At 44.0% G+C, this 26,897-nt stretch overlaps 1 protein-coding gene across 3 annotated transcripts in view; it reads right to left on the minus strand.

Annotated features, from left to right (window-relative positions):
* ap2a1 (adaptor related protein complex 2 subunit alpha 1) overlaps nucleotides 1-26,897 on the minus strand; it is a 34,812-nt gene that overhangs the window by 2,466 nt on the left and 5,449 nt on the right. Inside the window, exons 2-20 of one of the 3 annotated variants that reach the window (XM_078268867.1) lie at nucleotides 24,810-25,021; nucleotides 17,313-17,506; nucleotides 16,973-17,102; nucleotides 16,550-16,651; nucleotides 13,975-14,234; nucleotides 13,014-13,182; nucleotides 12,447-12,584; nucleotides 11,497-11,679; nucleotides 10,533-10,630; nucleotides 10,222-10,453; nucleotides 9,871-10,059; nucleotides 9,596-9,750; nucleotides 5,283-5,345; nucleotides 4,591-4,673; nucleotides 4,266-4,351; nucleotides 2,717-2,844; nucleotides 1,639-1,755; nucleotides 1,482-1,551; nucleotides 88-222 (exon numbers count right to left, since the gene is read on the minus strand). In XM_078268867.1, the coding sequence (XP_078124993.1) occupies nucleotides 88-222; nucleotides 1,482-1,551; nucleotides 1,639-1,755; nucleotides 2,717-2,844; nucleotides 4,266-4,351; nucleotides 4,591-4,673; nucleotides 5,283-5,345; nucleotides 9,596-9,750; nucleotides 9,871-10,059; nucleotides 10,222-10,453; nucleotides 10,533-10,630; nucleotides 11,497-11,679; nucleotides 12,447-12,584; nucleotides 13,014-13,182; nucleotides 13,975-14,234; nucleotides 16,550-16,651; nucleotides 16,973-17,102; nucleotides 17,313-17,506; nucleotides 24,810-25,021 (2,744 nt within the window). Of the gene's footprint in view, nucleotides 1-87; nucleotides 223-1,481; nucleotides 1,552-1,638; nucleotides 1,756-2,716; nucleotides 2,845-3,336; nucleotides 4,352-4,590; nucleotides 4,674-5,282; nucleotides 5,346-9,595; nucleotides 9,751-9,870; nucleotides 10,060-10,221; nucleotides 10,454-10,532; nucleotides 10,631-11,496; nucleotides 11,680-12,446; nucleotides 12,585-13,013; nucleotides 13,183-13,974; nucleotides 14,235-16,549; nucleotides 16,652-16,972; nucleotides 17,103-17,312; nucleotides 17,507-24,809; nucleotides 25,022-26,897 lie in introns of those variants that run through there. The other 2 variants (XM_078268869.1, XM_078268866.1) reach the window with 2 other exon arrangements.

A 26,897-nucleotide genomic window follows, 5' to 3' on the forward strand; every position in this document is an offset into this window, starting at 1 on the left:
CGAGGCTCTGCAATGATTTATGCCCTCCAATATTTCCTGAGTAGTGGGACAGGGATCTCTTCCAAACAGGGGGCGTGTGTGCGTTACCTGTGCCTGGGCGTTGGGCTCCAGTCTCAGCAGACAGCCAACCTGCTGGCCCTTGGTCTGGATCACTCCAGCACACACGTAGTTCTCTGGGTTGGGATCCACGTCGTCCAGCAGGGCCGTTCCTAGTCCCAGTAGCTACACACCAACATATCAGACAGAATGAACCATGAACATCATAGGATTAGAATGAGGTCATAATATAGGACATTACGGACAAAAATGGGAGTATAACGAGAGACAAAAGTTGTTTGGACTCAAGGTTATAAACATGGATTTTAATACACTTTCAAAAACCAATTCAACTAAAATATTTAGCACAACATGAGAGCCTCAATGGCTTATATCATTTATAGGTCTGTCAATGGATTTACATATTGTGTAATTTTGAATATTGCACTCTGGCCGTCACCATGTTAATTATTAACCGTGGCTGAAAACAGCTTACAGGCTTATTGTCGATCATGTAACGTCACAGTTTTATTTAGTTGACGTTACACTGGGTTTTAGTCTGGGGAGTGACTCACAGCTGTCATTCCTAAGCTGCCTAAACCTAAGCGGTCATTCGTTGCAGATGCACTGCACATTGCATGGTTGTGCTCTGTAAATGAAAAATAGGTTACAGTAATTGCTAACAATTTTAGCAACATTTTCCCAATGCCCTGAGTCTATAACCATTTTTCTAGCTCTTCTCTCAGAACCTTGTGGTTCCAGATGGACTTTGTTGCACATCAAATTATTAGCTATATCATTCAGATCATAGCACTACAAGCATCTTAATTATTTCATATAACCCTAACCATAGCTCAAAGACTTGAGACTTGACTTGGACCCTAGCTCAGAGACTTGAGACTTGACTTGGACCCTAGCTCAGAGACTTGAGACTTGACTTGGACCCTAGCTCAGAGACTTGAGACCTGACTTGGACCCTAGCTCAGAGACTTGAGACTTGACTTGGACCCTAGCTCAGAGACTTGACTTGGACCCTAGCTCAAAGACTTGAGACTTGACTTGGACCCTAGCTCAGAGACTTGAGACCTGACTTGGACCCTAGCTCAGAGACTTGACTTGGACCCTAGCTCAGAGACTTGACTTGGACCCTAGCTCAAAGACTTGAGACTTGAATTGGACCCTAGCTCAAAGACTTGAGACTTGACTTGGACCCTAGCTCAGAGACTTGAGACCTGACTTGGACCCTAGCTCAGAGACTTGAGACTTGACTTGGACCCTAGCTCAGAGACTTGAGACCTGACTTGGACCCTAGCTCAGAGACTTATCAGCATCTCTGCTGCACATTCACAAGAACACAGCCAGTTCCCCAGAAAGTCTTTTTCATGGAGACAGCTGTGGCTGATGGAGAAGCACACAGAAGAATGAGCTGTTAAATGTGGACGTACCTTAGCCTTAAGTACTTCAGTGTCCATGCTGTGGTTAGCCTTGAATATCTTTTGTGCTTCTTGTGCAGGCCTGAGGAGAGTTCACACAGGAGATTTCAGCTTTACCAGGGAACCTAGACGCCCTGACCAAACACATAACACACACACACACACTTACTGGCTTAGCTGTTTCCAGCGCTGGAAGAAATCATGCGATGCCATCTCAGTTGGCTGGAAGAACTTGTTGATGGTGACGGGCAGCTTGAGAGTCAGGTTCTGCAGAGCTCCGCCGTATCTGAACACAACACAAACACACTGCAGGTCTACACATCCATCTAGGTTTTTGTCTGAAGCTCCATGTGGACAGGATTGAATAGTCTTGTTTTTTTTCTCCCCATCCTCCAGTGTTAACCACAGTCCCAAATAAATAGTAATTTTTATTTATTTTTTGGGGCATTTTAAGGCCTTTATTTTCACAGGACAGATGAAGAGAGAGAGGAGGAATGACCTGCAGCAAAGGGCCGCAGGGCCGAGTTGAACCCGCGGCCGCTGCGTCGAGGAGTAAACCTCCATATATGTGCGCCCGCCCTACCAACTGAGCTAACCCGGCCACAAATAAATAGTTTTTTAGCGGACGTGTTGGTCTTAATCATTTTATGTCGACAGAAAACACTGCTTTCAAAGTGCGTTTCTGCTCGGGTTGTTTCTTGTTATTGAGTTTCATCACTTTAGCGCACTTGGTTTGTTAGTGACAAAGGAAAATGTAGGAGAGGTTTATCCTTAAATACGCCAACCCAACACCAACAAAAAAGGCAAAAATGAGCAACCGCTACCTGACAACGTCCATTTTCCATATTCCTACCAGCCTGTATACCGACAGATGGATTCCGTTGAGTTTTTTTTTGCTAGTGAAGAGCATCTCTGGCTGCTGAGGTGAGGTGAGCTGGCGTGAACATCCCAACCCTTAATTGAACTGTCGCAAATGTGCACTGCTGCCGGTATAAATAGGTTCGATGTGAAATATGTGTGTTGTTGTTTTGTCACGCCCCCGGTGTGTAACGGCCTTAAGGCATTGAAAAGTGTTGAAACTCAAGCGCATCAAAGAATTTCAGATGATTTTAAAATCCATACAGTGAAGGAAAACGGACTTATCAAGTCAATTCATCAAAGTCATTTTCATAGATTTTCAATCTGTAGTTTTTTTTGGTTTTTTTTACTGCTCAACGTCAGGACTGGGGTTGGTTGTACGAGCTTACCTGAATTTGATGTTGAGCAGCGGGGCTTCAGAGAAGTCAGTCAGACACTCGATGTTGAGGACCTGCTGGATCTGGGCCCCCCCCTCCACCAGGGGCTCCACTGCTTTGGTCTGGACGTTGAGCTGTGGCTGCTTGTCAAGGACCATCAGGACATCACACTTGACTTACAAACACCCAAAACTGTCCTCGCACTCAGTGTAGCCATAGCGTTTCTCAGTATTAGAAGGATTTAGAAAGTCGACATTACTATATCACGATTTAACATACATAGTGACAACTGACAAGACAGTTGATTACACATATTTACAATTAGTATTGTAAGATACGCAGCGTGGTCTTCCTAGTGTTTTCTGCCGCTGATGATTTGAATTGTAGGGGGTGGTGCGTGATCACGGAAGGCTTGTATCGTGTGCGTGCACAGACAGTTTTGCTGTCATTACTTAGAATTCCTCATGGGGGAGACAGAAACTACGCACTATAGCTTTAAACATACAGTATACTGGACATGTACTTGTTACTTCCCGATGTCTGTGTGAAGAGAACAAGGTCCAGTTTCAATTGTTTCTCTATCAACAGATAAGTTGCTCGGGTTAAGCTTTTAAAAAAAAAAAAATTCAGACGTACATATTGATGGTAGAGTCAGCCCGACTGAGACAAGATTTTTTAAAAGGTGCCCTGCCACACATATTTCATTACTTTGTGGTATTGTCTGAAGTTCTACCATGGACGCTGTAACATTTTTTGTGGAAGAAATGCCTTGGTTACCTTGTTTCAAGCCATTCTAGCGTGGTATAGAAAGCCTGCAGGAAGACTCGGCTCGATTTGTGCCAGTTCTCATTAATATTCAACGAGCTAAGCTGCTTGACTCTGATTGGCTAACAGCTAGCCAATGAGAGCCTGGCTATCGGCATCCTTTACCCGGCGCAACTGGGTGAGTTCATGAATAGTAATGAGCTCAGGCAACATCACGTCAGACTGACCAGCTTTTGTTATTGGCCTGATTCCTCCGCTTATTTCTTTTCAGTGGCTAGAGCTGACAGAGGAGGTAGCAGTTCATTTTCACATTCCCCACATAACACAAACACATATGGACCTGACGTATTTCAAAAAATGCAAGTAAAAACGGTTTTGTGTGGCAGGGCACCTTTAAGGCTGACCGAATGTTGAGAGTTAAATACAACTTTTTGATGAGGTTCCTTTAAATGTGTTTTTTAACTATTGCTGGGCAGAACATTTCACAATTTAAAAATAATCTTGACACTACACCGGTAGACAAACTTTAACATGGTGACACGGTTTCAAAATACAATATATCTTTGGTGCTTCTGTAATGTTCTGTAATGTCTTGTAATTTATCAGCTGATACATAGGCCAGTACCGATATGTCTGCAATGAGCTAATAATATCGGCCGAGTGGGTTCCGGCTCTACTTTGAACCCAGCGATTGCTTTGAAATGGCTGAATACCACGCGGTGTCCCAGTGATCCCATTTGAAGATTTTATGATTAGCAAACACGGTGAAACATAAGTGCACAAAAAGGATATGAGCCTGCAGCTCCCCAGGACAGCTGACCGTGGTGGTGAAGCTGGCAAACTGCACCGACGTCTTGTTACCGTAGAATAGGTACATTCTCCCTGAGAGAGACACGCGGTCATTCTGGTTATTAACATGGCTTGTGCTTTATGGAGTGCTCGGAGTGAATAGTAGAACAAGTCAACTATGGCAGGCACGGTCAACACTGGAGATGTCTCCATACCAATACCAGTGACATTTCACGATTTCCAATAAATTTCCAATTTACAACGTGTATATGAGGAAAAGGATAACAAGGATCACACTTTGGACGGGTCCTTCAGTGTTTCCCGCAACTCACCCAGATTCTGACGATACTCTGACTTGATGCCAATCTGTAGCAGCTGATTCTCAAACAGAACCCCGTTGTTCTTGCACACAAACCTGTAGGATGAATGCATTTAAAAGGGTTAGTTAACACTGAAATACTAATACTAACAATAATTAGTCGTGAATAGATAAGTAGCCCCAGCCCAACTTAAATATTTTGATAAAAAACCTTCTGGAGTCAACACAGACATTTTGTATATTGTCCTAAAAAACTAGCCAAACTGTCACCAGTTACCGTTTACCTGTGCTTAAAGAAGGAGCCGAGTCTAGCAAAAAGTTGGTAACAGGCACGAGCCAATCACCACAGTGGGAAGCTCCAGTTAAACCACCAACATGCTGCTGTCTGCAGTAGTTACGCTATTACTAGGGACGCTCTGATAGACATATTTCATTATCTTGGGAGTACAGTCCACCTTGTAATAAAAAAACATGGCTAACAGATAAAGCAGTCTCTAATGCGAGAGCTTTCTTTAAAACAGGAACCCATCGGCAATCAGTAGAAGGTCATCGGCCAACTTATTCCAGCGCTATGTTGGTCACATGGCTGCGCTCCACCAAACCTCAAACTAGTGGATGTAATATCTCTGTTACTCTGACAAGTCAAAGCCTTCCTATAGAAACCAGGCAAACACATGACAAAGCTTACACAGAGAAAGAGCTTACTTGTTAAGAAGTTCGTCTGCCTCAGACAGAGGAGGAGCAGGATCCTCAGAGGGAGGAGCAGAGCTGAGAGACCACAGGACAGCCCACAGGACAGAGGAGGGAGGGAGGGAGGCAACAGGACAAATGGGGAACAAATGGATAGAGCAGAAATGAGAGGTGAAACAGCCATCCATTCAGCACAGGGTCCAGCGACAGTGTGAGAAAGATTGGGTAGGAGAGAAACATGAGAGGAGAAGAAAGAAGGAGAAAAGGAGAAAAATGCAGCGGTGGTTAGTAAAAGCAGTTTGTACAAAAAGGATATCATTACACAATGAAAGCTATATGCTAGTTAGTTACTGTACACTGTAACAAATACTCATCCAGTACAGTCAGTATGTGTTTGGACAATGTTGGTTGTTTTGGTGCTATACTTAAGCACATTAGAATAAGAAATTAAACAATAGCTATTGAGGGTAAAGTGCAGACTTTTCAGCTTAGATTTGACAGTGTTTATACCCAGACAGGGTGAACACATCGTTGTCCAACTGCACTGCTCAAAAAAATTGGGGCAACGCCATTCAAAATGGGCCACAATTCATACAGTTTACATGCAGATAGGATTTTTAACAATCCAAAGGACACCGTAGGCTGAAAGTCAAAACGTTCACCCCAGTAACCGCTTCCTTCGAAATGATATGTGCTTAAGCACAGTGCCCAACTATTTACTGTCCAAATGTGTACAGACTGTACTCTATTTCTGACACTGTTCACGTGTTTAAAAGCACATACGTAGTCTACACATGAAGCTTGATGCCATGAACACTGGGTGTACAGCATTGGCCTCTTTACAACAGCTGCAGCACAGCATTGAGCTTTGTTTTTTGGTTTTGGTTTGCGGCTTGGTATTACATTTGTTGAGCGGTTCCAACGTACTTATGTGGATGCCCAATTACAGCATGTGTAATGTCCTGTCATAAGTATAGTTACTAGTCAGACCCATTTTAATGTGCATTTCCAATTTGACAAAAAAAATCTAAATATCTCAAAAAGGTTTTTACATTTGGCTGAGATGGAAAAGTTGGTGTATCGATAAAAGCAATGAAAACAGACTTGGCAAATAAACGTAGATTTGTCTTGCTGCTGTGGCTGTTTGGGATGAGTGTTATGAATAAAACTGACTCGACTTGAAATTTCCATCTTGTTTTCTACATTGTTCTTCACTGTTTAAGGCTGGACTGGCACACTTCTTCTGCGATGGTTTAAAGTGCCCATATTATGAAAAAAAAAAAATCACTTTTTCTGGGATTTGGGGTGTTATTTTGTGTCTCTGGTGCTTCCACACGCATACAAACTTGAAAAAAAAAAAAACATCCATGCTGTTTTGAGTGAGATACGGTTTCTGAATGTGTCCTGCCTTCAGTCTCCGGGTGAGCTGGTCAAAATCGGCAGGGCTATCTACGTCATCGGCCGAAACATTTGGTGTGTGCTAACCACTTTAGCTAATACCACATCAGCTAGCGGTTTCTCCAACTTCGGTCAGTACGAGGCAGGATTAGCCGGGAGACTTCTTCTAAACGAGGGCGCACTTCCAACTTTGCGTGGAATACCTGCAGACGAGGGACATGTAAGTAGTTCTATACAATTTATTTTGTAGATTAAAGGTGAACTCGTGCGTGTTGTAGCAGTGTTTTGCCGTTGAGAACGAGGTGGCTAACCGCTAGCTTCTAGCTAGTAGCTACCGCGCAGTACCTAGCTACTGCGCATGTGCGACTCCCAACAAAGATGGGGTAGAAGTGAGATGTCTCACTCTGTAGCTAAAACAGAGAGCTCAACACACAGGGTGAAAAGAGGAGCTGCAGCAATGTGCAGTACAACAAAAATATGGTGTTTTTTGAAAATTAAACCATGTAAACCTATTCTGATATAACCTCTAAATACAATTATGAACCTGAAAATGAGCATAATATGGGCACTTTAATGGCATCGACTGGAAAATTAGCACCACCATCTGTTTATGTCTAAATATAATATGCCTAATATTTGCATAACAGTAGTGGACAGAAACATTCATTTGCATCTTCTTTTGCCGATTTTAGGAAAATTCTGTTAAAATCTGCAATACCCCTTCTTGTCTTCCTGTACTATTTAATCAAAATGCATTAAAAAGCTAGTGACTCAGGAAATGATGTTTGCATGAGCAATAAGCAATAATATGGCTATATATAAGCCCTCTTGTTGTCCCAATACTTGCAGTGCCTGTTATGTGATTTGACAGTTATTCCTAGGAAACAAACCTTTAGCTAAATCCGTATTGTGGTCCAGTTTTGCTCATAATAAAATAATGTGCCATTATTAGTGACTTTCACCTGCTCAATACATGCAGCACAAGAAGCCTTCTCTCCAGGCGGTGTGACTGATGAACTGGTTAACTGTAGTAGGAGCTACTTTACAACATTAGTTTGACAGAAAGCCGCTCACAGTCAACTACTGTGGCTACGTCGGAGATGGCAGGGGCCCATTTTGACCTTCATTTGGAAAATGTTGTCCTACTACCCCCGTGTGGTATTAAGTTGAGCCTTTCGTCTCCCCATACATCTGTCTCTTCTGTTTTCTGTGTTTCCCATGGCTAACTATGCACTGATCATGCTGTCAGGACAGATTGCGTAGAAACTACATACCAATTATACCACAATACAATAGTATTGAATTCACCTGATGATACGGTTTATGTTCTAAAAATGGTGAAAGGCATCAACGTATGTGTAGAGCAAGTCAGGTGCTTTTATGTAAACCTAAATGGCTCATGTGCATCAAGCTACCCATTCAGTGTAGTGTATATTACCAATAACATGTTCATTTAAAGATACAAAGCCTTTTCTAGAAAAAAACAATGTGCCATATTTGTATTGGTTTAGCTAATTCTGTAGTTTACTACTGGGCCCTTACTCCGAGTCACCAGAACCCTCCACCAATAGGGAATCAGAGGTCTCGGTGGGCTGTTCCAGATCTCTGTCCAATCAAGGTAGAGGACAGGAGACAGACACACATACACACACACACACACACACACACACACACACACACACACACACACACACACACACACACACAGACACACACACACAAACAAACAAACAAATACAGGGAAATGGAGAGAAGGGAAGGAGAGAAAAGACGAAAGACAGTCACATACACAGCAAGATAAAAAGAACAGACAAGTGTAGCAGACCTGTCAACCATGAAGAAAAGTCCACAGCTTTTCCTGCTTTCAGGCTGCTGTGAGACTGGGCAGCCTGGGCCCGGCCAACACACACTGCACACACACATAATGTTATCTCCTAACTCGGCTAACAACGCACTTCATTTTTTACACACTCAAATTGTCAACTTAAAATTCGGAATCATTTCACATCGCGAGCTGAGCGCATCGTTACATCCCTATCTTATTGACGGCGCTTTCATGCGCAGCAATGTTGATCTAATAAGCTGTCTGGATGTTACCTTAAACACATAATGGAAACCACTAGAACATCCCTCTGATTATCAACCCGGCCTATCAAACACTAAGTACTGACCTAAACAACGAGTTGAAAACTAGTTTGGTTCTGACCAGTCAGCTGATAGCAAAGAGATGAAGGGGGGGGAGGGGGGGCTGTGACTGTATGCTAGTCACATCAGCATACAGGATGTGACTACCAATGTCTCCAGGTTGACAGGTACATATTAGACACAGATAGAGCAAAGAAAGACAGAGCCAACAGAGCGACAACCAGCACACACACACACGCACGCACGCACACACACACACACACACACACACACACACATACATTACACCTAGCTACATAGTAGTCCAACAGCGCAAACGCACCACAAACATCACAACTATTTACGGGAAACAACACTATATAACAAATCAATCCATTCATTCCCATTAGGATCAAGACCAGTTCAGCCCAGTCCAGTGTGAGAGACACTTTTTAAACAGTCTGTGTGTTAACATGCACTTTAGTAACTGGGTTACGGTCGGTTTTCACCAGTAAGCAGTTTCTCAAACGTCATGTAAACGAGGAAACTGCTCACTGTAATCGGTGTAGGGGATTAGAGAAACCTGACTTCCCAGATTTCTCTGCCATGTATATGGGTAGCTGGGCTCCAAATCAGCTTTCTAGGAGTACGCATGTGCATGACAAAAGACTGCAGACAGGGGGGGGGGGGTCTCTCTTCCTTTTGAAAGCAAGACAACATTATCAAGCAGACTGGTTGTAGCCAGTCATACTGGACTTTGGCTTGTGGCGGTTTCTACATCTGCGCATCAAGAGATGACCCTTCACCTTAGGAAGCCGTCGTCGTTCACAGCAGCAGAAGGAGCGGCAGGTCCCGCCTCAGAGAACACATCCACCAATAGGCTGCCAGCGCTGGTTGGGGCAGCGCCAACCGGAGCAGCAGAACGAATCCCGAGGAGGTCTGCTGACGGTGACGGGGTGGACTGGAAAACAAAGGAAACTTGTGAAATGTAGTATTCTTGTTACAGCTGCTGGTATACAAAGAAGGCAGCTGAAAGCCATTGTGTTTCTTTGGGAATAAGCCCTTCACAGAGTCTGCTTACAGCGTTGGACGCAGCCATGGCTGCTGTGTCTGGCCCCCGGTCACTCCCTCCATTCAACTCCCCACCCTCCCTTTTGCTGTCTTCCAGCTCTGTCACAGACACAGCACCGGGCCCCTTTTTCTTCTTCAGCTTAGCCAGGATGGACGACTCCCTCTCTGGGAAGGGAGGCATCTCCTCCAGGACAGTGGCCTGAGGGAACACGGAGGACAACTTGACTGCAAAGCTCCAGAGTGGGACCATTTTTGGAGAACGCGTAACAAACGTTATTAACAATGTCCACCAGGGCTCCTTGCAAATGTTATTTAATCATTCGTTACTAGACCTGAGCTGAGTTTAGTCGTCGGAACTAACCAGGACATCGGTGCTAGCGATGGAGGAAAGCTTCAGATACTCGACAGCACGCTGCTGCAGCTCCACGTCCGAATTGCGGATCTGGCTGTCGCAGCGCAGCACCTCCTGGATGGTGGCCTTGGTCTCTGGGAACAGGTTGATAAACTTGATGTAAGCGGAGAGCAGCAGGGCGCGAGTCGGCACCGAGCACAGATGGAACTTGGAGTGGAGAAGGTTGAACTGGACCAGGGGGCTGTATGACAGACAGCAAAGTTACTATTGATCATTTCAACCGTCGACGCAGAGCCTTGGCAGCCAAAACCTTAACATACCTGGAGCGTGGGTCACCGGCAATGAGGTTACCAAACTCTCCCAGGATGTAGCCTCCAACCTTCACCATGTTCTCATGGCAAGCAGGCGCCTGCAACGCCTGGAAGAGAAAGGATTCGACTTATTCAACTTCTAATTACAACACGACAGTGCTAAATCTCCCCTTCTTTCCTAAGAAATGCAATGCCTGAGTCGGATACATGCGATGACGACAGCAAGCCATCAACCAAGAGACGCTGAAACTGTAACATAACTGTAGGGGCTGGGTATCATTCAAAAATATTCGATACCGAGACTTTGATACCGGTCCCTGAACGATACTTTTTCAGCTCCTACTAAGTGAGCCTCGTCTCTCTGTGTAACGTAGAGTTTTTCTGCGCGACTCTACGACGTGTAGCGTCAGACAGCCGATCACAGGCTGTCTGTTGTTCTTGGTGAAAGCATAAATTCCTTGCACTTGTACGTTGTCCCAGCTTTTTTGGAACGTGTTGCAGGCATCAAATTCAAAATGAGTGAACAAAAAAAAACCAATAAAATATCTTGTCGTGTATTCAATTGAATATAGGTTGGAAAAGATTTGCAAATCATTGTATTCTGTTTTTATTTATGTTTTACACAACGTCCCAACTTCATTGGAATTGGGGTTTGTATTTTAATTGTATTTTGATCACAGCCTGTTTTAATAAAAGGTGCTTGTGACATCTCAAACGTTGCTTTGACGTACAGCTGAACATTTAGCCCACTTGGTAGGAAATACATTGTGTATCGCCATTCAACTGAAAACTACATGACCGACCGGATTTTTGGTCAATATCGTCGAGCCCTAATATACGCTGTAGACATTTTAGTCTGTACTAAAAAAACAATTGTGTTTTGATATGTTGATGTGTGTCCCTCTCAGCTAAAGAACAGCATCTTCACCTATTCGTCCAAAGCTACGTTTATGATTTGACGTCGTAGTGGTACCTCAAAGACCGTCTTGGCGGCGTAGCCCTGCACATCGTCTCTGTTGATGACGATCTGAATGACGCGATACCACACCTCTTCGCTGACGTAGTCGCCAGCAATGCGGATGAGGTTGAGAATGGTGTCCACGTACCAGGAGTAATCCACGGCGTACTTCTCTGCCAGTATGGCCACTTTCAGCACCTGAATGAGGAAGGCCCAACAGATTACAGCTCAAAATCAGTGGGGACTGCATTTTGTGCTTAATAATTACACACAAATATTATTTGGGACACTGCTGAGTGTTAGGGGGCTTTCACCGCTGAGCTTTGGGGCGTTGTGAAAGCTCATTAAACTCTGGTGCGGACCAAACAAACCGCTTGAAAACGGGGGTCTCTGTGTACTTTCAAATCCATAGCTTATTATGACCATACATATCGCTGGTGGTCTGTGTGACATCATCATTATCTCTCTCTCTCTCTCTCCTTCACTCGCTGTCTGTTAGCTGCTCACATTGTTCCACTTCTTCTGTAATATCAGAAACAATAAAGCAACACCAGAAACCCAAGACCACATACATTTGGTGTTGCTCCATCATTTCTGAGACCACGAAGTGTCGGCCAGTTTTACTCGCTTTCGCAAGGTTTGGTGCATTTGACAAAGTGCAGTGGAGCGCTAACTGAACCAAATGAAAAATGCAAACACTGCTGCAACATTGTACGGTACATTGTTTGGTTTGTTAATGAATGCAATATGGAGTAGGCCTGCACGATATTGGAAAAAAACGTACATTGCGATATTTCTTTTTCCCCTGCGATATATATCGCAGCCCTAGTATGTAGCTGGTGGAAACTAACCACCTTCACCAATTCACACTTGACATTTACAGAGGACTATAGCCACAGTCACATGGAGTGAAGAAAAGAACATAGCATGGCACAAAATCTTTCTTGGCACACTCCCACACCCACCATCTCTTCTCTGATGGAGTAGTCTGCTGTCTCCAGGTAGCTGAGCATCTCGGCGACGATCTGCTTGGCGTTGCTGCGATCACACATGGCATAGAGCAGGTCAGCCGCCCTCTGTCGAACACTCACATCCCTCTCGGTCTGTAGAGACACACACGGAAAAGTGATCTAAGTGACTTTGAAAATGGTCCGACATGGTTGCTGGTGCCGGACGGGCTGGTTTGAGTGGTTCAGAAACGGTTGATCTGCAAATCAGCAGCAACTGTGCGATGCCATCATGTCAACATGGACCAAAATCTCTGAGGAATGTTCCAGCACCTCGTTGAATCTATGCCACGCAGAATTAAGGCAGTTCTGAAGGGAAAAAAAGGGGGTCCAACCCGGTACTAGCAAAGGCGTACCTAATAAAAGTGGCAGATGAGCGTATATGTGCATTGTCCTGTGCTATTGACCAGTATAACACTATATACAGAGCATCCATATATATCTGCAGCGTATATGGTGTGGTGTTGTGCAGTGGAGATGTAGCTGCAGCTGACAGCTGTGTGTAGTTGGGAGTGTAGAAAGCACCTTGAGGGCGTTGATGACCGTCTCGATGTGCGTCTTGACGGCTTCATGGGAAAACTCAGAGCTGGCCAGAGTGCACATGCTCTCCAGAGCCAGGTAGCGCAGGTTGGTCTCTCGGTGCTGCAGGAACTGGCCCAGCTGGTTACAGGCTCGCACCAGCAGGTTGGGCTCGCTGCCCAACACAAAAGCAAAACACTTACTGCACTGCTAAAACTCTCGGGGTCGTTAGATCATGAACGAGCGTATCAGCGGGCCACAGTTAAGACTAGCTGAAATTTGATTTCACACTATAACATTAACCACGATGACAAAAACAATTCTCAAAAACAGTAAAGGAATGACCTAGAAAATGATTTACAGGGTTCCCGCTCCTTTTTCAATGACTTCCTTGAGCATACAGTCATAAATGATGGCGTTATGTTTGTGTCACATCTAAGTGAGCAGTGGGAGATTTGAAGCACCGTGAATATAATTTGCAAGCACATACAAATCAAACAACATGTAAACAGGAAAATGTTGGCGTTATTTTGTCACTTATTGGGAGCAGTAGGCTAGTTGGAGCCGGTTACCTCCAGGATCTGTGCTAAGCTAGGCTAGCGGTAGGTGCGTCAGACAGAGTTACAACACGCACGGAGATGAGAAGGGTATGTATGGACTTGTGAATAAGCTTAAGTCCAAATAAGTCGGCGTGTTCCTTTAACGCTAACCATCAGGCTCTTTAGGGTTACTATTCCCACCAGACCCGATGCCCAAGAGTCTCTGTATCCGTTGGCACTGATGGGCCTTTAATGCGTCATCACTCTGACATTAGACATATATGAAGCCCACCATAATATTTAAGGTCTTCTTTAAATATTCAGTCATTTCAAGATCCAGAGGATGCAGTAAAGGTGTTACTGAAATAAATACTATCACTTTCCACTGTGTGTCAGCTGCTGAGAGTGCTGCTGATCAGAATACTCACCTATCATAGTGGATTATCAGTGAGATAGCCTCAAACAAGATAGCATTCTTGGCATTGGAGTGCTGCACCTTCTTGGACTTGGGTGGCTCCTGGGCCTTATTGAGGATGGTCTCCAGACACTCTACCAGACGGCCCTTGACAGCGCCATCTTCTGGCGGTGGGTAGCACTGCAGCAGGCGCAGCAGCTTGCAAGAGAGCCACGGTGCCGGGACAAAGTAGTAGGTGTAATCCTGCAAATCAGTGGAGGCTGACGACACAATCTGGAGAAGCAACAGAAATTAGGAGTCATTATGACGAGTCAAAACGGAACCCATGCAAGACACTGCTCAACTGTGTTAGCAAAGTGCAGCTCACCATGTACAGGATGCTCAGAAATGAGCAGAATCTACAGTACAAAAAGGTGTTTGTAGGTGTCTTGTCTCTTTGTGAAGAGCTAATCAGTGGTCTGTCATCATCATCTGTACATCCACACATATAATCTTTGATTGCTTTTGATCAGAGTATCAGAAGTTCACAGAAAACAGTGCTGCCAATGCTTTCGAAAACATTTTAAGTTGACAGGGATACATGCCGCCAGCCAGTGTAAGGTGAGACAACCTTAACCCCTCAGAAAATCTCTTTTGCGAGACTATAAAAAAACAAACGTCTCAGAAACCAAACGTCTCAGAAACCAAGAGTGCTCAATTCAGAATTTGGTGAAGAGAATACATAGACAGACAGTAAGAAGAATAACTAAATTCCACAATAATTATTATAAGTTATCTTTACAATTGACTGCATTGGAGTCATGACAGCGCAGCAACCTATGGGTCTGAGAAATTAAGCTAACGAGGAAGTGCCAAAAACTGCAGTTCATCAAGCTCCAAAAGGGAGTCAATCCCAAAATCCAATAGAGCCCAAAGTTAAAATGCCCAACTTTACAGCAGAATTAAACATGTTTACAGCCTTGTAGAAAAGTTCCCCCTTCATGACAACTGTACAGGATGTGAACTTTTTTTTTTTTAATGACTCGACCGTTTAAATTATATTAAGGCTTGAAGTTCTGCATAATTAAGGGTTTTCCGCTTTGAGTGACAGGTGGCTGCCGTCACAGGAGGCTAGCCGCTAGCTGTCTGCTTTGCTAGGCGTCACTGACACCTCAGCTCTCGGCTGTGTTTGTGGCGTTGGTGCCTTTGGACATTTTTCATGCAAATATCGTGCAAATAATATGGCTTTCTGTGTGTTTAGTTGCGTTTTCACTTTAGCAAAGTTCAGTGGAACAATTTGGTCACCTAGAAATGTCTTCTTCTGTGTTCGGTAGCACCTTGTCAACCAAAGCTAGCTAGCTACCACTAGCGTGACATAGCGCCAGCTGGTAACTAAGGAACACGCCGGCTTATTGTGACTTTAGCTTATTCACCGTATCCCCCAGAGTTAGACAAGTCGATACATACCCTTCTCATCTCCGTGCGTGTTGTAACTTTGACGCACCCACCGCTAGCTTAGCCTAGCACAGATCCTGGAGGTAACCGGCTCCATCTAGCCTACTGCTCCCAATAAGTGACAAAATAACGCCAACATGTTCCTGTTTACATGTTGTGATTTGTATAGTCACAGGGTGTACAAATAACAAGGTCACATGAGACACGGCCGTCTTCTAACCGTATACAAACTGGGAACTATATTCTCAGAAAGGCGAAGCACTGCTACTTCTGCTACTTGGGCGGAGTGATTTGTTAGCAGCACCTGAAGTCCTGTGGTGAGGAGCAGAGAGTTTGCTCAGAGCTGGAGTAATAGAGTCAACAATTACTAGATAGTAAAAGCATAGTGACCTTGTTATTTGTACACGCTGTGACTATACAAATCACAACATGTAAACAGGAACATGTTGGTGTTATTTTGTCACTTATTGGGAGCAGTAGGCTAGATGGAGCCGGTTACCTCCAGGATGTGTGCTAAGCTAAGCTAGCGCTGGGGGCGTCAGACAGAGTTACAACACGCACGGAGATGAGAAGGGTATGTATGGACTTATCTAACTCTGGGGGTTACGATGAATAAGCTAAAGTCACAATAAGTCGGCGTGTTCCTTTAAGGGACAGTCTGCAAATTTTCTGTTCTTCCGTACATGCAGATGAATGTCTCCAGTACCCGGTCGGTGTTTATCTCCACTGGATGACTCAGAAGGGTTTAATATTTGCATCTTATCCCTTTAGAGTTTAGCTTAGCGCCATTGAGACACTAGTACTCCTCCCTAGCTCCACTCTTTTGTCCAAATATGGTCACTTCTGGCTCCAAAATACCAACATGGTGATGGCCAAAATGCGAATTCCTCGCTTCCAAACTGCAGTGCACAAACCAATGGGTGACGTCGCTGCTGCTACGTCAATTATTTATACACGTCAATTATTTACACGCGCACACACTCCTTTTTGGACAAGCTGAAGAGGGACAAGGCTTTGGTTTCCATGGTAACAGCGCTCAGAGGAGGACACAGGGACAGCTGCCACGCTTCTGTTTCCCGGAGTGCTGACTTTGAGGAGGAGGACTCTCTATCATCCACACAAACACACACACACACACACACACACACACTTACCCTGCTAAGTCGGGACACTGCCAGGGAAACGCAGGTCTTGAACTCATCTGGATTCTTCTGGCTCAGACAGGTAATGAGAGAGATGGCTGCTGTCACCACACCCTAAACCCCAGACACATATGCACAAGAAGATAAATAATAAACCCCAGACACACATGGACAAGAAGATAACCAATAATCTAATGACAAAAAAATAGGTGATTTCAGTGGTGCAACTGGTTTCATCAATTCAAAATAAAGATCTGATTCGGATTGTAACATTAAAAGGTTCAACTTGTTACGTATCATAACACGTTATGATATGCAAGCTAATCAACGTATCAACATAAGAACTTGATTTAAGACGCACGCACAAACAGGCACAACGAGGCTGCATCATGTTACTACATTCTTGGTGTGACGGGGTCGGAGTTGTGTGCTCACCATGTGTTGGTCATTGAGCAGGTGCACCACGCGTGAAGTCCACTCACCCATCAGTACCAAGTCAGGAGAGGTCTTATAGAGGCGCAGCAGACACAGTGCAGCCGACTGCTTCACACTGTCCATGGTATCACTGTGGTGCATCACATTCACATTACCAGCAGCTAAGTGAAGTCACAGTGATGTAAAGCGACATGATCGAAAAACTGGCTCGGCTTTATCACACACACACACACACACACACACACACACACAAACATAGGAAACAAACACAGGACAAAACCAGGGAGGATTTCTCATTCGTTTTACATCCTCAACCCTCCGAAGCAGAAGTCCCACTCACCCAGCGACCAGGATCCGAGGGATCTCGCTGGCAAAGGCCTCGGCCATCTCGCGGCTTCCCACGTTGGCGATGCAGTGCAGCGCCAGGCACATGAAGGTGGGGTTGCGGCTGGACAGGTCATTCTTGATGGCGTTGTTGATCAGACGGATCAGCTCACTGTTGCTGTTTACGAGCACTGAGATGAACAGGTAACCCTGGAGTAACAAGAGAGCAATGACACCAATGAGGTTTCAAAACACTGAAATACAGGATCCTTCTGCAGAGGAAGGCCAGCCTAGAGGGCACCAGATCCTGGTTTCTCCATTTAAGGGCAGCCGTGCTGCACTGCATCTTGTTTTCTCCAGTGGAAGGGCACGCTGGAGGGAACCGAAGTTTTCTCTACTGAAAAGGCATCCAACGGGGCACTTTAGTTACATTCTTTTCTTCAAAAATGTGGGCATCAACAGCACTGCGAGGGATTTACAATGTATTAATCAATTCATTTGTTCCGTGAAATCATATAAAATACAATTTCATTGCAATGTATCAATCTGTCAGCTTCTACAATTTACGCAATAAAAACAGTAATAATAAACATATATTAGGGAGGAAAATATCTAACTGCAATTATTTTGAATAATATTGCAATTGCGATATGATTCACGATATCGGAGGGTAGGGCTGGGCGATATGGAGAAAATCAAATATCACGATATTTTTGACCAAATACCTCGATATCGATACCGCAGCGATATTGTAGTGTTGACTATTGGTGCTTTCACAAAATATTTACACAATGAGATTTTTGATCAATAATCATCAGTAATGTGGATACAATGACTAAGTGGGTAAAGGCAAATAATAGAACAGTTACAACAGTCTGGTAAGTTCAGAAAACGACATCACTTTACTGTAATGCAGCCTTTAAAACCAGGGAAAGACAACACTTGGGTCATATCACGATATTACGATATCCAGCCTGTCGGCCTCTCAGTGCTGCCTGGTGTGTCACATCAGGTACCTTCTAGCTGACCTCATCATGGAGAAAAGACCGTTACACCTGGGTGGGTTGGGTCTTCAATGATACTCGTAGTTTTATTCTACTTTACATATATAGTTTTCCCCTTACTGATATTAATGATGTAGACTAGACTAACCCATCAACCCCCCCACCCCTCCCCAATCCCTACAGTCCCCACATCATGAGCCTATGCTGACTGGGTCTGTGTGAGGTGGAATGATTTCACATTCAGCAGCAGTAGGTGGCGCCAAAACATTTTCACAATTTTACAACGTCACACTAGAGTTCTGAAGTATTGAAATCTGTTGCCGAGATTAAACCTGTCAAGTCAGAGCCTTGATATGACAATACAATTGATCAACAAACCATTCAGTTGTTGCACTTTCACTTGTAAATGCTTGTGTTTTGTTACACTGGCAATGCTGTTTAAAATATATTGTCAAGTATAACGCCATACAAGTCAACAGCTGCAAATGCAGCCTCCACAATTACCATAATGTTGAATCAACTCCCCACTAAAGCAGATTCAGCAAAAACTAGACATTAGAAGCTTCATGAAGGTAGGGCTTATTACAAGGCAGTTGGACCAGAATGCATTAGTTATTGACATCCACCTTCAGACAGTAGATAGATGGCAGGAAATGAGAGAGACAGAAATGCAACAAAGGTCCCTGAGTAGACAACAACCAGAGACATTGCAATCAATGGTCACGACTGCATTAGTTTCAACTAGTTGGACATAAAAGGTGCCGTCTTGTCACCAAAACTCAGTGTGTATCCTTGAAGTGTAACAAAGATGATGAATGCATTTCCTTACTCATAAAAATATTTGTAAAGCCAATTTTTCTTTAAAGTTTGAACCCTTTATTGTTATTACATCCATGTTTACTAGCAAGCAGTCTTCTTTCCTGCGTTTGCTGTCACACTCCTGCAGCTCACTCTGCTCTCCAAGTTGTTTTCTGCTCGCCCAAATAAAAAGTGACTTTTGACATTCTGTTGGCAGAATCCAAGGGAGGCACTTGCCCTCTTACGATTGGTCACTTTCTTTACTTTTAAGATTATTTTTGGGGCATCTTAGGCCCCAATTTATATAGGAGAGCTGAAGACAAGAAATGGGAGAGAGAGAGGGGAATGACATGCAGCAAAGGGGCGCAGGGCAGAGTCGAACCTGCGGCCGCTGCGCCGAGGAGTAAGCCTCTATACATGGGCGCCTGCTCCACCGGGTGAGCTACCCAGGCGCCCCGATTGGTCACTTTCAACGCGATCACACCCACACAGACCTCCTTAGCCTACCTTGATTGACAGCTATCGTTACAGGAAGCCCAGTGTGTACCGGCCGAAGAAGAGTTTCTGTCTTCATCAACGTTGTAGCGCAAGATAGCAGCGTAAATAAAGGAATGTTCAGATGCTCTAATCCGTTCTATTTTTGGGATATGTGCGACGCTTTTGAAATGTGCGTAAATCCTTGCCGATGTCCCCATAGCTAACATTTGAGCTAGCCTTTAGCTAACATAGAGACATTTAAGCCCCGCCCCCATAAAGGGGTAAACAGTGCTCCGCTCTCCATTGACTTACATTGCGTGAATGTTCCTCCTCGTCAAAAACGAAAAGTTACAAACTTAGTTCTGGGTTCTTTACATCGCTGGTAGTGCATCCCAGCACAAAGCAGCTTTTAGGCATTTCTCTGTTGTTTGCTAGCAGACGGAATTGGCGATGAGGAACCTTCACGAAAAACAAGTCAATGGAGAGCGGAGAGTTGGGCGTGGCTTTCACAGTACGACGCAATGCGCTCCAACTCTACGGCTGTTGTTAGCCTGGCTAGCTAGTCTGACTAATCAATAACAGAAAGTTAGATCCATCTTAAGATAGTCTGAACAATGTATTGATTACACCCGATAGCCTCTAGTTTTATTGTAAGTACCAATATTGGTGTAAAGCAGAGGCAGGTTTAAATGTGATTTTGATTTGATGGTTATATTACCTAATACCTCAATGGCCAGAGGAAGGATCCCTGCTTATCATCTATTGGACTGCATGTCTTATAGTGAGTCAAAGGATTTTACTGGCTCATATGGAACCACAGGGCCAAATGTTCCAAAAGCTCTCACTGTCATCAGTACAATTGGTTTATGGTTGTCTATCCTGAGGCCCAATTACATTTTAGCTTCTCTACTCTAAGATGGTCTCCACATTTCTAGGCATAGACACTGATGGATAGTTCTGCTACAGCAGTCAACTCAATGAATGGAGCTCCTGAATCAGCATTGTTCTGCTTACTCAACACTTCCTGTTCCTGAGAAAATGGTTCACCACACAGAATCAGGAAACAGTCACAGTGGCTGGGGTATTTGTTCATATTTTACAGATGAAGGCACAATGGTGCGTCCATAGGGTGCCAAGGGTTTTCCCTTTTGGAGAAAGGCAGTCTATCTGTATATGGGATCTTATTCTTTAACAGAAAGGTCGACCTCCTTAGAAATCCTTTCCATAATGTTGTCAGACAGAATATTAATCTGAGCCTGTCAGCGGCAAAACGAGCTCTTTTGTGAAGGTAAATACAAGCTGGACAACTGCCGTGTTAACTTATATTGTAGCTTGTTTCGCTGACTGCAGCGATCTCGCTTAATACTGGACCAATGTCAAAGATTGTTGTTCCCATCGGTCACTTAGACACAAAAACATAGGAACATAGGGTTGAAAAATTTGGAAGTTACCCTTTAAGAGCAAATCTGTTTGCAGGGCTTGAAATAAAACAGTGACAATCAGCGTTAATAATGTCTGAGGGTGTTTTTATCCATATACGTTCAAACTTTAAAAGAGAAATTGGCTTTACAAATATTTTTTATGAGTAAGGAAATGCATTCATCATCTTTGTTACACTTCAAGGATACACACTGAGTTTTGGTGACAAGACGGCACCTTTTATGTCCAACTAGTTGAAACTAATGCAGTCGTGACCATTGATTGCAATGTCTCTGGTTGTTGTCTACTCAGGGACCTTTGTTGCATTTCTGTCTCTCTCATTTCCTGCCATCTATCTACTGTCTGAAGGTGGATGTCAATAACTAATGCATTCTGGTCCAACTGCCTTGTAATAAGCCCTACCTTCATGAAGCTTCTAATGTCTAGTTTTTGCTGAATCTGCTTTAGTGGGGAGTCGATTCAACATTATTTTAGATTAGATTAGATTCAACTTTATTGTCATTGTGCAGAGTAATAGTACAAAGCCACCTACTGCTGCTGAATGTGAAATCATTCCACCTCACACAGACCCAGTCAGCATAGGCTCATGATGTGGGGACTGTATGGATTGGGGAGGGGTGGGGGGGGTTGATGGGTTAGTCTAGTCTACATCATTAATATCAGTAAGGGGAAAACTATATATGTAAAGTAGAATAAAACTACGAGTATCATTGAAGGCCCAACCCACCCAGGTGTAACGGTCTTTTCTCCATGATAAGGTCAGCTAGAAGGTACCTGATGTGACACACCAGGCAGCACTGAGAGCCCCCCCCCCCCAATCATACACATATATATATTAGGGCTGCAAAATTAATTGCAATTTTATCGACATCGCAACATGGACTAGTGCAATATCCAAATCGCAGGGGCAGCGCAATATTTGAAGGCAAAATATGCGTCAAACCATTCTGAATGAAGGCCTACAAATCCTATCCTACAGACGAAAGAAAATATTTTTTATTTCAAATGTGTTGAGGTCAAAACGCTAGAAAACGGATCACTGTCCAAATGAATTGTTTGACTGCACTGTATCTTCTTCACGCCTTAGTGTGTTCCTTAGCACATCGAACAGCTCGGGGGCGGGGGGTCACAAGCCAAAAATCTATAAATGCATCGGGTACCCCGGCCAGCACACAGTTGGTAGCTGTGGGAACCAGAGAACGGTAATTATGAATAATACTGAAACAGGTTATAGGAGTCACTGACTTAAAAAAAAATATATATATATATATATATTTCATGTCTCTGGTTATCGTGATTAAAGCTATTTTTCAAAATGTTGTGCTCGCATTTACGCAGACAAAAAAAAAAACGATGGCCGGTAAGTTGGACCTGACCAAGAACCAATAGTTTGGACCTTTCAGGTTTCAAGTTTAATATTGTCATTGCCAAATTGCACAATTATTTGTTAACGGATGTTGTTTCCCATTGCCCAAGGTGCTAGCACACAAATACACAACCTGAAACCCAGTCTGGGTTAGGTGGGGCACTAAAGTATTGTAAGTATATCAGCAACACTGTCTAGCTAGCTGATACCTAGCATGACACTCTGAGGGGTTTGTGATTCTGGCCAGTCATGTGGGTGATGGCACACAGGTCATTGATCTCTACTTCTGTCAACACTGACAGTCAACAAACTTGGATCTGGTGTAGTTCAACAGTGCAGGAGTAGCGTGTTCGATAGGTTGTTAACGACGACTTTAATATGACCACATAATTTAGCTCTCGATAAGCTGTAAGGGCTCGATAAGCTCAATACTTCGAACTAGCAGCCGAACCAATATTTGCCAAGTACCAGCATTGGGTAATGAAAGCATGGTCAGATTCTTCAGCCTCTTTCAGACATGGAATTCAATGTGGCCTTGTGTGTTCTGATTGATTTGGCATGCAGTTAACACAACAGTCATACTTTAAATTCACCACTGTTTTTGGAAGAAGGAAATAACGAAATCACTCCCTTGAGAGAGGCAAAAGCTTACGGCATTGCATGACCTACTGCTGCCTTTCGCGGAAACCTGCGCAGAAATGAAAAGATAGACCAGCGTTTTGCTTGACTTGTGGATCCAACCGATGAAAAGTTCTTGCCACTAGCAGCTAAGGTGTACTTGACTGGTCGAACTTATAAGTCCCGCCCACTGCCAACTCGGAACTTGCAGACAGAGCAACAACGGGACATTTTTAACAATTTTCACCATCTTATTCATCATTAAATTCACTTCTGACAACGTTTTTTTGTCTTAAAGCACTTACACACCAGGCCGATAATCGGCCGTTGGACAGTCTGACGAGGTCAGTGAGTCTGTTCAGTGGGTTCCGTGCCGTCGTCCGTCGGAGGAGCTGCCGGCCTTCATTTTGGCCGACCCGACATGCTCAGTCGGAGACGGGGCAGTCGGGACTCACCCGGAAATGGCGAGCGGGATGAGCGTGACTAAGCCTCTCAAAATCTGACGAAAATCTTCTAAACCGACCTTTGTCGATCTGAAATGAAGACAGATTCAGCAACTGCATGGCCCATCTCTCGCTTAAAATGTTTTCAGAAACACGTTTCGGTGAACTATTTTAGTACAATATGAGATCGTATTCTGAATGAGTCGCCAGTAATGGCCGTTCGAAAAATCCAAAATCCGGAAGCAGCAGCCAGACCCACGTGACGCGTTCGTCCAATCAGCTGCTGGTTTTCATTTTTTTGGGCGACAATACAGATTAGCGTCGCCTGCTGTTATGGAGACGTATGTACGTCTCGTCGCTTCGGTGTGTTCCGAGGCACTTTTTTGACCAACTCGGGGAGACTGATCAGTCACACTGCCTTTTCTGCCAACGGTCGGCCGTCTGGTTGGTGTGTAACTGCCTTTAAAGGGAGAAGGGTCGGCCGGTAACAATCATGTAAAAAAGGATAAACTTTTCTATCAAGCAGCAAAAACGTAGCGTTAACGTCGCACGTCCTGCGATGCGACTATCGCACATCGCTATGTAACAAAATATCGTGCAGCCCTACTTGCAGCAGCTGCCTGCTTTGTCAACCCTACTGTAGCTTAAACCCTTGCTGATATGGCTGCAGACAACATTTAGGAGGATTATGAGGATCAGTCTGAAGATCATTCAGAAGAGAATATTTTGCAGCCAGAGGCAGCACCATCCTCTTCAAGCTAGATGAGGCGCCAAATATTCGCAGGCGATTATTTGGCATTTTCTTGTTGTTTGTTAGTCACGCCCGTGGTGCGTTAAGGCATTTAGCCTTGTACTATAATTGTGGCATAAAATGGACAGAAAATGATAATTAAAACATTAATCCCACTTATTTGTATGAGAATTAATCATCAATTAAAAAGGCATGATTGTGAAAGTCCTACTTACAGGTAAAGCACTTGAATGGAAGCTGTTATAGGAGTTTAATATGGAGCGGCTGCTCTACAGGTGCACTGGACTGTGCTGGGCGGAGGAGTGAATGCTAAATTTGTCATAATTGTAGATAAGGTGTATTGTGGGGGGAAAAAAACATCAGTAATAATGGTGAGCATTTATATAAATGGCAGTATAAAACTAAGCAAGAACTACATGGACATGACAAACTGAAATACAAAAGTCGAGCGGAATCTTTGGCCTTAACTGGCGGCGGAGTCAACTTGGAAAATTCTATTCTAGGTACAGCTCTACAAAACTCATCAATCAATCCATCAATGCTGTAAACACACACACACACACACACACACACACACACACACACACACACACACCACAACCAGTAGAAGACTTACAATCTGTTTCTCTGTGTACTTGTTGGAGCTCAGCAGGTTGACTGCCTCCATGTGTCCAAAGTCAATGTCATGGCCGAGCAGGAAGATGAAGAGCAGCTTGCAGACATATTTCTTCTTGCTGTAGCCATCGAGAGCCTTGTCCCCTTTAAACTTGGAGCGAATGTTGGCCAGCTCTTTATTGATCCGTTTTATCTCGGCTTCCTTGCTCTTACCTGACAGGGGGAAAGAAGTAGTACAATGTCAGCATTTAAAACATGGACCTGAAGGACCTGGCTATTAAAAAGGAAACCATGTGTCAAAGTTGTGCAAAGTTGTCTGGACGAGGACCTCTTTGATCAATCCTCAATGGGACAAACATGGATAGCTGTAGGGCTGGGCGATGTGGCTTATAAATCATATCTCAGTATTTTTAAGCTATGCCGCGATTAGTCTCACGTTGCCAGACCTATCGCCACAGCGCTGTGTCAGCGGTGGAGTATGGTCTCCTCTCTGGCTTGTTTGCATTTCTTTAAAACAATCACAACCGTCCTGGGCGAAACTAAGCCCCGGATGTGGCGATGTTGCTCTGCAAAACGGACAGATGAGATAGCGTAAAGGGGGGGGCGACGCCCGGCACGTGAAAGACACGCCGATGCCAGGCTTTATTCCAGCAATGTACGTCCGGTAATCCAGACTATACAGCGTATACAATATTAGGGCTGGGCAATATTTCAATATTATATCGATATCGTGATATGAGACTAGATATCGTCTTAGATTTTGAAGAATTGTATTATCGTTACATGGTAAGTTTAGTCTTTTCCTTTTCCAGGCTGCATTACAGTAAAGTGATGTCATTTTCTGAACTTACCAGACTGTTGCAGCTGTTCTGTTATTTGCCTTTACCCACTTAGTCATTATATCCACATTATGATGGTTATTTATCTAAAATCTAAATGTGGAAGATATTTTGTGAAAGCACCAATAGTCAACCTTACGATATCGTTGCAATATCGACATCGAGGTGTTTGGTCAAAAATATCATGATATTGGATTTTCTCCATATCGCCCAGCCCTATACAATATCTCAATATTTATTTCTAAAATTACATTTGATTTCATTTTTGATAGATATGAGTCAAATCAATTTTATTTCTTATATATATATATATATATATATATATTATTTGTAGGGTCAATTCATAACAGAAGTTATCTGAGGACACTTCCCAGACAGAGTAGGTCTAGAACACAATATTTTACAGAGACGTGATGATCATACTAGGAACACAGCAAGTAAGGGCTTCACAATTAATGGCAACCCGATTTTGGCTTTCCCACAAGTAAATGAACATGATCGACTGTGATATAAAAGAAACTCTTCCGTTTATCAAAACAAGCGCTTCTTAAAACAAATAGTGTGAATCGAGAAGGACTCGGCCAGCGTTGCGCCAGAGCGCCGTTCACTGGGTTTACCTTGGTTAAATCGCCTGAAAACGACGCCAGGCTGCTACAGTGTAACCACACAGACATCTTCTATGCTAATTTAGAGGTCCAAGCCAGACTCATCTTCAAAGCCAGATGTATTATAAGGGCGCTGACACACCACCCCGATAATCTGCCGTTGGACAGTCTGGCGAGGTCAGTGACTCGAGTCTGTTCCGTGCCGTCGTCCGGAGGAGGAGCTGTCGGCCTTCATTTGGGTCGACCCGACATGCTCAGTCGGAGACAGGGCAGTCGGGACTCGCCTGGAAATGGCGAGCGGATGAGCCTCTCAAAATCTGACGAAAATCTTTTAAACTGACCTTTGTCGATCTGAAATGAAGACCGATTCAGCAACTACACGGCCCATCTCGCTTAAAATGTTTTCAGAAACACGTTTCGGTGAACTATTTTAGTAAAATATGAGATTGTATTCTGAACGAGCCGCCATGACTGGCTGTGATTTTCCGGAGAAAAAAGACCCACGTGACGCGTTCGTCCAATCAGACGCCGGTTTTCATTTGCTGGGAAACAATACAGAGAAGTGCCGCATGCTGCTATGGAGACATATTACATTTCGCCTACGCTCAAGTCGGCGTCACCTCAGTGTGTTTTGAGGCATTTTTT

Source organism: Sander vitreus, chromosome 15, assembly GCF_031162955.1.
Source record: "Sander vitreus isolate 19-12246 chromosome 15, sanVit1, whole genome shotgun sequence".
NCBI lineage: Eukaryota > Metazoa > Chordata > Actinopteri > Perciformes > Percidae > Sander > Sander vitreus.